This window comes from Rana temporaria, chromosome 1 (genome assembly GCF_905171775.1).
Source record: "Rana temporaria chromosome 1, aRanTem1.1, whole genome shotgun sequence".
Lineage (NCBI taxonomy): Eukaryota > Metazoa > Chordata > Amphibia > Anura > Ranidae > Rana > Rana temporaria.
Window position 1 is genome coordinate 586,051,945 of NC_053489.1, and position 12,861 is coordinate 586,064,805.

The following is a 12,861-nucleotide window of genomic DNA, read 5'->3' on the forward strand; positions in this document are numbered from 1 at the left end:
TGGGAGTCTATGGAAGGGGTGCCCGGCTTTGAAAAATTGGTGCTCCCCAGCCGTAGGTCCCCCTAGACAACAATTTTTTCACAATTGTAGAGGAGAAATGGGGCTACATGTGTGCCAAGTTCCGGGTCCAGGGGACCTACGGCCGGCCGGTACCGGGTCCTCAAATTCCGGGAGATCAGGCGCAAAAAGGTGACTCGAGTATAAGCCGAGGGGGGCATTTTCAGCACAAAAAAATGTGCTGAAAAACTCAGCTTATACTCGAGTATATACGGTACATACCCGGCATGCCGGAAATGCCAACTGTCACATTGGTTGTGCTCTTAACCAAACTGTCAAACCAGCCAATAGCTGGTGTCTTATGCCCCGTACACATGCTTGAGATTTCCGACGGGAAAAAGTCAGTCGGGAATCCCGACGGGAAAAAAGAGAGCTGGTTCTCTTTTTTTTGCCGGCGGGTTTGGCTGTTTTTCCATTGGAAAAACTGCGAGGGAGTATACATACGGCCCGGGATTCCCGACCAAAAGCAGTTTTCCCGTCAGAAAACCCGGTCGTGTTTACGGGGCATTAGCTGATCACATGTGCAGCACCAGGGCTGTTGAAGATTAAACAGAGGCCAAAATGGCAGCTTCCTTGGCTGAAAACGACAGGAGGGTTTACCTCAACTTGAACTGCAAGTCTAATTTTAAGATCCAGCACTTTTATATATCAGCCAAATGCATAGATATTTGAGATTAAGATGATACTTATGGTTATTAAATGACATTTTGTTTTGAGCCCACATGTGTGTGCACATGTGATATCAGTCCGAGAACAAAGAATATTAGCAGAAGAATCAAACAGTTATTCAATATGGGAAACCACAAGCAGGGAAACCACACAGCGACCAGTATAACCGATACAGCACCTGCTGATTTAATGATGACAGCTTGTATCTTCATTCTCATCGTATACGTACATATGAGGACACACGACATACAAAAGTGTAAATAAGGTAATACAGGAAGCCATGACAATTATTGCCGCTCTAACTGTGAATAATCTCAAAAATATTCATATCTGTGCTGGAGACCTGTAGTGGGCGAATAACAGTGTTTTGTTCAGTGTAATTGATGTTGAAACCTTTGTTCTGTAACTTTGTAATGGTCATAAAGATGGACTATGGGAATAACTAGTTTGCATTTACAGCTATATAAAATATAAGATAAGATATAAAAAAAAAAAAAACACCATTTAGACTAATTACCGTATTTATCGCGGTATAACGCGCTCCCGCGTATACCGCGCACCCCTAAAGTTGCCCGAATCCTGTGGAATGTTTTTTTTTTTGTACTTACAGTTTTGGTGTCTTGCGCGGCGTCCATCGGCGGCCTCGTCGGGTCCGGCTTCAGTCTGCGGCTTCGGGTGTCCTCTTCGTCGGGTCCGGCGTCCTTCTGCGGCTTCGGGTGTCCTCTTCGTCGGGTCCGGGGTCCGTCTGCGGGCTTCGGGTGTCCTCTTCGTCGGGTCCGGGGTCCGTCTGCGGGCTTCGGGTGTCCTATTCGCTCGGTTCCCGCGCCGAGTTTGAATACTGCGCCGACATATACAGAGCGCAGTACACTCGTGTATTGTCGGGCAGGCTCGGCAACTCTCGCGCTCACGTCCTGTACGTCCAGGACGTGAGCGCGGAAGGAGCCGAGACTGGCCAACTATACCCGAGTGTACTGCGCTCTGTATATGTCGGCGCAGTATTCAAACTCGGCGCGGGAAAGCGGGTATCGGAGTATACCGCCCACCCACGATTTTGCCCTGATTTTCAGGGCAAAAAAGTGCGCGGTAAATGCCGATAAATACTATGTAAACATTATAAATCGCAAAATCTATTTTTGCATGGAAATATTGTAAGTATTTGAATCTGTATACTGTATAAGCCTTCTGTAATCCTCTGCACAGCTGTACTTATACTGGGAATGGGAGGGATAGTATCCTGAGCCAATGAGGGTTGTGCTACCTTTGTATAGTACACATCTGAGCATGCTCAGAGCCGAAGAGAGCATAGGAGTGACCTAACCTAGATTAGACTTCATCATGCTTATTGCAGGGGTAGATCTACTGCCTTTATAGGTGCACAGTGGTCCTGGGTATAATACAGAAAAGGTCAGCTGGGCCCAAGAACCATATGTCAAATGCTGCTCAGAGTACTTTTAGTAAATAAAACTATCCTGACCAGCTTCTGAGATCACATCAGGGTATAGAGTTCTGGCTGACAGCAACATCTGCTAGCAGGCACTTCTTTCACCGACACCGTATATGTCAGACCTTCTCTCACCTATAACAAGATATAGCTTATTTTTCCCATGTATATCAATCGATGGGGGCCTTCTCCCACTGACTACCAATGTTAGGTGGCCATTTTCCTACAGACCACCATTGTAAGGTTGTATAAACAGGGCCATGGATGAATACATGGGGAAAAAAACAAGCTTACTTGCCGACCAGCTCGCAGACAACCAATTAAACCTGTCTAACAGTATACGTTAAAAACAGGGGTTTAGTCCGCATGCATTAGCAAATGCATACGTAAGCCACAGAGCCTTGCCACGGCACCCTGGTATCTGTGGTCGCTAAGACCCCTTTCACACTGAGGCGCTTTGCAGGGGCTATAACGCTAAAAATAGCGCCTGCAAAGCGCCCTGAAAGAGCGGCTTCCTTCACTCCAGTGTGTTGTCTGACCAATACACGACAGTGATACAAAAAAGACGCCACTGCCCCCATCTATAGCTGGCCATCGCAGTAAGCACCATTGTAAAGGTTGCCCCTTTTCCACTGACTACCAATGTAAAGTGGTCCTTTTCCCACTGACTACCAATGTAAAGTGGTCCTTTTCCCATTGACTACCAATGTAAAGTGGTCCTTTTCTCATTGACCACCAATGTAAAGTGGCCCTTTTCCCATTGACTACCAATGTAAAGTGGTCCTTTTCCCATTGACCACCAATGTAAAGTGGCCCTTTTCCCACTGACTACCAATGTAAAGTGGCCCTTTCCCATTGACCACCAATGTAAAGTGGTCCTTTTCCCATTGCTTACCAATGTAAATTCGTCCTTTTCCCACTGACTACCAATGTAAAGTGGCCCTTTTCCCATTGACTACCAATGTAAAGTGGTCCTTTTCCCATTGACCACCAATATAAAGTGGCCCGTTTCCCATTGACCACCAATTTAAAGTGGCCCTTTCCCATTGACCACCAATGTAAAGTGGCCCTTTCCCATTGACCACCAATGTAAAGTGGCCCTTTTCCCATTGACCACCAATGTAAAGTGACCCTTTTGCCATTGACCACCAATGTAAAGTGGCCCTTTTCCCACTGAATACCAATGTAAAGTCGTCCTTTTCCCACTGACTACCAATGTAAAGTCGTCCTTTTCCCATTGACTACCTATGTAAAGTGGTCCTTTTCCCATTGCTTACCAATGTAAAGTCGTCCTTTTCCCACTGACTACCAATGTAAAGTCGTCCTTTTCCCATTGACTACCTATGTAAAGTGGTCCTTTTCCCATTGCTTACCAATGTAAAGTCGTCCTTTTCCCACTGACTACCAATGTAAAGTCGTCCTTTTCCCATTGACTACCTATGTAAAGTGGCCCTTTTCCCATTGACTACCAATGTAAAGTGGCCCTTTCCCCATTGCCTACCAGTATAAAGTGCATCTTATCATTGTTATTAATACAAGGTCAGTCATACCTTGAAATATTCATTAGTAGCATCATTTTAAATAGTGTCGTTTTGTAGGGGGATGGTGCAAGAATATGGTCAGAAGGTGGCCAGCTGCAGGTCAGATGCACCTGTCAATGAATCCTGAATGAGCTCAGCGATGTCAGACTAATGCCACCAACACAAGCCCAAATCCCATTGACACAGGCCCTTAGGCCTTTTTTACACTTATGGCCAGAAGATGGTAAAAATAGGCAGGTGATCTGTGGTTTTTACCGATCTCCCACTCTAACCCAGTGGCGGCTGGTGCTCAAAAAAAGAACATCTATTGCAGCCTCACTGTGCCCATTAAACGCAGCCACTGTGCCCATCAAACGCAGCCACTGTGCCCATAAAACGCAGCCACTGTGCCCATTAAATGCAGCCAATGTGCCCATCAAAAGCAGCCATTGTGCCCATCAAATGCTGCCACTGTGCCCATCAAATAGTGCCACATCAAATGCTGTCACTGTGCCATCAAATAGTGCCACTGTGACCCCCCCGGCCACTCGCCCTGCACTTGCCCTGTCTCGTGGCGGCAGCGAGCGGTTGGACCTTGCAGCGGGCCAGGCAGCATCTCCTGTGTCCTCTGTGCATCTCCTCCCCTCCTCCCAATAGGCGTCCATTTGTAGCGCCTGTCGTTTCATCCAGTCAGCGGACGGGTAACAGACCCACGCACCTGATTGGCTGAGAGGCGGTTCAGTGTTAGGAAAGCGAATATTCATTTGTTTTTCTAACACACCTGGGTAAACTGCGAGCGCAATGCTTTGCGCTCGCAGTTCACCTTTTTTGAAGCCTAGTAGAACCTATGGCTCTAATTAGATGCTTCAAAAACACCCCCCGCTGCTGGAATTCAGGTGCCCGGTGTCCGAAAAGGGTCCAAACACCTGAATAAGGTGTGGCTACAGCGGCCTGCAGTCTTTTGAGGGTTAAAACAGACAATGAGGAGGCAACATATTGCCTTCCAGCCACCGGTCAACTGCCTTCTGAAAAGCGTTCCACCGCAAATCACTTTTCAGAGGGGCCAATGCGCACCAACCCAATTAATTGTAGTGTGCATGAGCCATTACGGAACTCGAGTGTTTCATCTGTTAGATCTGCAGAGGTTTGGCAGGACTTTCACAATATTAGTTGATACAATATGTATCTTTCTATCACACGGATTAGATTGTTGTGGAAGCATGCATGCATCTAGCAATACAAGGTGCCCTTGTATTGTATTTATTCTGTGTGGGATTTACATATTTATCCAGGTCTTTATTGTATTCTTTCTTGCATTACATTCCTTTTACTTCAACAGGTTGTTTTGCTCATAATAACCTTCTGTGGTGCTTTCATTTGAATGAATCATTTTAATATCCATTTGTTAGAAAGACAAGGCACCTACATCATTAATTAAAATCTACAGACCTCAGTCAATGAACATTTAGACCAATCATTCCATAAAAACAGATTAACAGATGCCCTTTTTTTGATCATTATTTAAAGCCCAGCCAGATGTTACAGCTATAGAAATTAAAACAATGGAGATTATAAACTATAAACTCATAAAGTGGGATGTGAGGCATGGCTCATAGTTCAGTGGAATGGCGGTATTAGAGGGAGGCAGGTCCTCCTCTTTCATTAATAAGGTGGAGGTCTAATAGGGTGAAACAGTAAAATGTAGGCTAGAATACATGGCCCAAATGTCCAGGCAATAGAGATAAGGATGATCGCTGTTCATACATTATAATCCAAATATACTTCATCCTGAAATATTAATAGTAGGATATAATTATATTCCTTTCCATCGTTCTCTTTGCTTCTATGCTAGACTGTCTGGGCAAACTTACTCTGTTTAAAATATTTTACCTAAAATAAAAAAAGGGAATGAAATCACTTCTAGTAAAACTCCTGCTACATTCACAGTTAAAAAATATTTTGTATATTGCACGTTTACTGTATTGCCTGCCAAGTACTTTTATTTTTGCACCCCCCACGCTGTTTGCCAGTCGGTTCGGCCCTTACCTCACATAGGCACGTGGCGGGCAGCGTGCAGCGGCTCCGTGTTCTCTCCTCCATCGGCGGCTTTCATCGTGCTGCTCCTTCCCTCCTCCTAGGCATCCAATCACATTGCCTGTCCTTTCAGCCAATCTGGTGAGGGGTGTCAAATTCATTCGCTGTTGTAACACACCTGGGTTGGCTGTGAGAACATTCTGTGTCCCGAGCCTACCCTATTTTGAAGCCTATTAGAGCCTCTGGTTTTGATCATTGCTTAAAAAAAAAAAACTTATTGGAATCCATGCATCCATCGTCCTGAAAGAGGCCAGATGCATGGATAGGGGGAGGCGGCGATGGATAGGGGGGCGGTGCCCGTGTACCTTTAATGGATGGACCACCCCTGGAAGGCTGTCTAAATGGTTTATTAGTGTTTATGGGAATGTTTGACCATTTTTCCTGAAGCCATTTGTGAGATCTGGCCCTCAGCCTCTGCTCTAATTCATCCCAAAGGTGTTCTATCGGGTTGAGACAATGACTTTGTGCAGGCCAGTCAAGTTCTTCAACCCCAAACTCTCTCATCCATGTCTTTATGAACCTTGTTTTGTGCACTGGTGCGCAGTCATGTTGGAACAGGAAGGGGCCATCCCCAAATTGTTTCCACAAAGTTGGGAGCATGAAATTGGCCAAAATGTCTTGGTATGCTGATGCTTTAAGTGTTCCCTTCACTGGAACTTAGGGTCCAAGCCCAACCCCTGAAAAACAACCCCACACCATAATCCCCCCTCCACCAAATGATTTGGACAAGTGCACAAAGCAAGGTTCATAAAGACATAGATGAGCGAGTTTGGGGTGAAGGAACCTGACTGGCCTCAACCTGATAGAACACCTTTGGGATAAATTAGAGCGGAGCCTTCTTGCCCACATCAGTAGGTGACCTCACAAATGCGCTTCTGGAAGAAAAGTCAAACATTCGCATAGACACACTCCTAAACCTTGTGTACAGCCTTCCCAAAAGTGCTTAAACTTTTATAGCTGCAAAGGGTGGGCCAACTCAATATTGAATCCTACGGACTAAGACTCCATTAAAGTTTATGTGCGTGTAAAGGCAGGCGTCCCAATACTTTTGGTAATATAGTGTATATTACACTGTATAGACAGACAGGTAACCTATATTGTTAATTAGCACGATCACCTCTGTCCAGTGAGCATGAGCTGATCTAGAAAGCAAAAATGCCTACTTATTGATATTTCATACTAGCAGAGGTGTGTTTATTACAAGAATGACTGGACAAAATGACTAATCCTTTGGTTTGTAAAATGGGAAATTGTGTAATTTTAGCGGTTTGGTTGGATTTCCCCTTTAACTCCAAACTTACAAGTGAAGCTGTTCAGTGACGAGAATATTCTTAGAACATAAGGAAACCCGGAACATTTGGTCACTGTGGAAACAGTAGCTTTTTCTGTACAGTATATCAGTGCCAAGTATCCCACTGGCTGATTATACAGTGGATCCAGATTAATAAAAGTAGTTTGGGTGCCACATCCCTGATTATGAAGAATAATGTGTAGAAAGAGGATGGGGTTTTTTAGGCACCCAAAAAACAAGTATATAAAATTAACAAAATCTGATTCAACTTAGTACTTTTAAAAACACATATAGATATAAAATGATTGACATGTTCCGATACAATATATCAATATCGCCCCAAATTGTTACAAATAGCAATTAACCCCATCGCGCTTCGATGCAGTTGCTAATTGAATAATTGATACCCAGATTGGTGCAATATAGCATTAACATCCTCAAACCTTTGCATGCCCTTTAATCTTCTCCTTGTGCACTCTTGGAGGATGTGCAAGCTTTTGTGCCAATCAATCCATCCATGAACACTTATGCCACATACACACGATCAGATTTTTCGTCGGAAAAACCTTGGATGGTTTTTCAAACGGAATTCCACTCAAGCTTGGCTTGCATACACAGGGTCACACAACTTTCGACCGTCAGTGAATGCAGTGACGTACAACACTACGATGAGCCGAGAATGTTAAGTTCAATGCTTCTGAGCATGCGTCAAATTGTTTCCGAGCATGCATCGGAATTTTGCACGTCGGAATTGCTACATACGATCAGATTTTCCGGAAAATTTGACAACCAGCTCTCAATCTTTTTGTTGGCGAAAATTCCGACAGCAAAAGTTCGATGGAGCATACACACGGTCGGAATTTCCATTCAAAAGCTCACATCGGACTTTCGCTGGCGGAACCGGTTTAGGCTCATGGAGTGATGTGGGAGAAGTCTATTGTAGACACAAAGCAGTGCTCAAAGGTGGCTGTCTAACTTATTCTACTACTATTACCCAGATGAGCCGCTTGCAGTGGTGTCTGTGGGTCCCTGTAGTGTAGATATTAGATTATTGCCCAACTCTGTTGGGGATGGCCAGAGTGAATAGATGTCTAAAAGTCTATAGGCTCAAATCGCCCATATTTTTTTTTGTTTTTTAATTAAAAATAAATTTGGCTTAAATTTGAGCAAGGCGTTACCAATCTTTGTTGATAGAAGCATGCCCATAGGCCGATACTCACACAATCAAATTACAAGATCATTTGGTTACTATAGGAAAGCTATTTTAATCTGTTTCCCCTTCCCCCTTGACCTTGGGGTAAGCAGTGCAATCTCTGCATTTGTGGATGATACTAAACTAAGCAGGGCAATAACTTCTCCGCAGGATGTGGAAACCTTGCAAAAAGATCTGAACAAATTACAGGGGTGGGCAACTACATTGCAAATGAGGTTCAATGTAGAAAAATGTAAAATTATGCATTTGGGTGGTAAAATACAAATGCAATTTATACACTGGGGGGGAGAACCTCTGGGAGAAAATCTAGGATAGAAAATGACCTGGGGGGACTAGTAGATGATAGGCTTGGCAATGACATGCAATGCCAAGCTGCTGCTAACAAAGCAAACAGAATATTGGCATGCATTAAAAAAGGGATTAACTCAAGAGATAAAACAATAATTCTCCCGCTCTACAAGACACTGGTCCGGCTGCACCTAGAGTATGCTGTCCAGTTCTGGGCACCAGTCCTCAGGAAGGATGTATTGGAAATGGAGCGAGTACAAATCAGGGCAACAAAGCTAATAAAGGGTCTGGAGGATATTAGTTATGTGGAAAGGTTGCGAGCACTGAACTTATTCTCTCTGGAGAAGAGATACTTGAGAGGGGATATGATTTCAATTCACAAATACCATACTGGTGACCCCACAATAGGTATAAAACTTTTTTGCAGGTGGGAGTTCAACAAGATACGTGGCCACTCATTTAAATTAGTAGAAAAGAGGTTTAACCTTAAACTACGTAGAGGGTTCTTTACTGTAAGAGCGGCAAGGATGTGGAATTCCCTTCCACAGGCGGTGGTTTCAGTGGGGAGCATCGAGGGTTTAAAAAAACGATTAGATAAGCACCTGAACGACCATTACATATAGGGATATACAATGTAATACTGACATATAATCACACACATAGGTTGAACTTGATGGACTTGTATCTTTTTTTCAACCTCACCTACTATGTAACTATGTGACCTAGAAAGAGAAGAAGCTCTTGATATACAATGGCCATCTGTTTAAAAAATGACTGTTATTTGGTTACATGTTGTTTTTTTGGTTTGTTTTTTGCTGTATTAAAAAAGATAAAATGGATGTTCCAGTTCTTCATTTGTGTTTCTCTTCTTCTACAGAGTTTATTAGGATGCATTGCACATCAAATCCTGACTGGTGGATGCCATCCGAGGAACAGATCAACAAGGTGTTCAGTGACGCTGTAGGACATGCACGCCAAGGACGTGCAGTGGGAACGTTCTTCCATAATGGAAACTCCTATTACGATGGCATCGACCACCAAGTATGTCAAGAGGAGCTTTTTAACAGAGGCTCCCACGACGGTTCTGGTGATTGATGTAAAGGAAAGACTGTGAAAGAATATAAAGTTTAAAAAAATAATCTCGAAAGAAAACGTTAGCCACAAAGTGAAAAACTTAGTGTAATAGTTGGGTTAATGTGTCTTCTGTGTTATGTTGCTGTGCATGGCGCCTGGAACGCCAAAGGGCCCTACCAGCAGTAAAAGTCTGCCACTAAACCAGTCCAAAGTATACTACAAGTTTGTAAAGTGTGTGCGTATGTGTGTAAGAGTTCCGTCATCCTGGTAATGCTTCAGGGACTTCCTGTGGACCCTGTGATGTGACTGTTACTCTCTCTATCTGGATAGAACACAACACAGCCAAAACAAGGACACGAGTCTCACTGGACAAAGATGTATTGGTGTGTTGTGTAGAATTAGCTTTAATAGAATTTTGCATTTTCACAAATGAGTTAAATTATGCAAAGCAGCAAATTGTTATATCCCGTGTTCAAAAAACGTTGTCATCACAATCCCGACACTGCAGATTTCTGTTGCCTTTTGTGTGAATTATTTCTAACCATGAATGGCTGTTTATTTATTTGTTCATTCCTGTCTTCTGGGTATCGTACTAAAGCATAACTGTACCTTCTCAATTTGATATTGTAAGGCAGGGCAGTAAAATAATCAACTTTGTATATATAATTCATGATCTGTCTTGCTTCATTATGTCTGTACAAGCTTTTAAAAAAGTGCACCATGTGCAATAAGAAATATAAAAAATGTTTAATCTCATGGGAGTCTGTCCATGATCTGTTTCACATTCACAAAATGATTTCCATGCAAACCAGCAGGTTAGACAAATATAATCATGTCTATTGGTGCATCTTACATGAAAGCCAGCCATTGGCTGTGATAAGGTTGGTAACAAAGCTTTTTGGCACTTCTCTCCTGGGTAGGACTGTGCCAGGGGGTAGGGGGGCTATTGCCCCATGGGCCGCTCTGATGCCCGATAAAAACGCTGCACCGCTTCCGCTACAGACATGCCTAGATTCCCGGTGAAGAGAAGTATAAAGTGCCCGCCGCTGACCTACTGAGTGGGTTAAGACAAGGACAGGGCGCAGGACTCCCCCTCAGCATTGATGGTGTAAACTGTGTCTGAGCAGAGGCTGGTTCCAGGCCCCAATGGAGACTCCCCCCCCCCCCGGCCAACCGCAACTGAGCTGTCTCAGCACTACTCAGCCGCCCCCTGCTGGCCAGGTCAGAAACCCGGTGTTAGCTGGTGAGTACAGGGTGCCTAGAGCATGGCATGAGGGTCAGGGGGGGGCAGGGAAGAGGGGCAATGGGAGGGGAGGGCTGAGTCACTGCACCATGGGCTTCTGGGTTGTACTTGCCCCTTGAGCCAAAAGTTGCCAGCCAGCCCCTGCTTCTCTCCCCCTCCATTCTCCACAGACATCTTTTATAGTCCCCATGCCAGACAGGAACAGAGTTGACGCATTTCACACGGACACACCTTGCTTGTTCACAACAATGTGAAACGCGTCAACTTTGATCCTGTTATACCTGTCTGGCATGGTGACAATAAAGAATTTCGACAAGCATTTGTGCGGCCATTCCCTTTCTTCATATATGTGCTATTGACGGTGGTGAGCCGGGGCGATCACCTGCAGTTATGTGCTGAAACTTTGACTGCTTGAGAGGTGTGTGTACCTTTGTCTCCACAGACATCAGCATGCATGCTCAGGAGACATAAGTGTGTATGTTAAAGTGTAAATACAGGCCAAAACTTTTTTTTTTTAGCTTTGGCTAGAGTAGGGATAGTTAAAACCCCTGCCAAGTTATTTTTAGCAGTCTGTGTACCATTGGGGAAATTTGTCCTTGCCTCCTGTCCAGAGATGCAACAAGAAGTTTGAAGTGAGGAATTTTCTCTTAGTTGTCACTGGAAGATGTTTCCCCTTACCACTTGTTCTTGGGACCACACTAACATTTTGGATTTCCCCTCACTTTCATAATCAGTGACAAGGGACATCAGTACAAATAGAAGGGTGAATCTCCCCAATGGGGACAGATCGCAACCCTTCCCCACTCTATAAACTAAAAGAAAAAGGTTTTGCTTAGAGATCAACTTAAATTAGTTGTAAAGGCTTAATGTTTTTTTTACCTTCCTGAATTCTATGCATAAAGATAAAAAACCTGGGACAGCAGTCCACAACCCCCCGGAAACCCTCCATAATAAAAAACAGTAATAAATACCAATACAAAGAAAATGGCATGAAATGGCCACGGCACTTTTATTGGTTAACCAAGACATACAAAAAAAAATAGTAGCAATAATTTGTTATTCCATAAACATTGAATACAATCACAAATACAACATTCCTGCACAGTTGTAAGAACTCGAGCAAGTTACTGAGAACAACGCCCACCCCCTGGATCCAAGGTGACAAAAATATATAAAATGTGGGGGGGGGACTCTTTTTCTAGGAGGTCAAAGGAGGACAAGATCTGGTTCTGACCCCCTTATATAGCCCTATACACAGCTTCCACAACATTCCAGGTGTTCTTATTGGCTGGAATACACTACCTAGAATATCCTTTAGGAATTTGAAGGGCCAGTATGCCCACAAAAAATACATAATAGCACCCGTAGAGCATTATTGAAAGGAAAGGGTGGGTGGGCGGCCTCAGTCCCACAAAGGTGGGCCCAAAGATTGTGCCTCCCTTTAACATTCTATGTGCAGCAGCCCCACCTGATACTTACCTAAGATATCCTGCAATGTACACGAGAGCCTCGGTTTTCCAGGGACTCTCCCTCCTCAATGGCTGAGACAGCAATGGGATCCAATGGCTGTGAATCACAACCAGTAAGCCAATGAGAGGGGGCGGTGCCAAGCTGTGTGTGAATGGACATGCAGAACAGTGACTCAGGAGCGAGCCTGCTTGGGTGCCCCCACAGCAGGCTGTTTGCTCTGGAGGCGCTTAGCAGGAGGGAGGGGGCAGGAGCGTCTGCAGGGGACCCCAGAAGAGGAGGCTGGTAAGTATGACATATTTTTACCCCCCAGAAATTTTTTTACCCCCTTCCTGACCAGAGCACTTTTTGCGATACGGCACTGCATCGCTTTAACTGACAAATGCGCAGTCGTGCGACACTGTACCCAAACAAAATTGACGCCCTTTTTCCCCCCACAAATAGAGCTTTCTTTTGGTAGTATTTGATCACCTCTGCGGTTTTTAATTTTTTGCGCTAAAAACA

At 44.3% G+C, this 12,861-nt stretch overlaps 1 protein-coding gene across 1 annotated transcript in view; it reads left to right on the forward strand.

Annotated features, from left to right (window-relative positions):
- Window positions 1–10,403, forward strand: part of BEND4 (BEN domain containing 4) — a 202,506-nt gene extending 192,103 nt beyond the window's left edge. The window contains exon 5 of the mRNA XM_040335023.1: window positions 9,451–10,403. Within this exon, the coding sequence (XP_040190957.1) occupies window positions 9,451–9,668 (218 nt within the window). The 3' untranslated portion in view covers window positions 9,669–10,403. The remainder of the gene's footprint in view (window positions 1–9,450) is intronic.
- The last annotated feature ends 2,458 nt before the right edge of the window (window positions 10,404–12,861 follow it).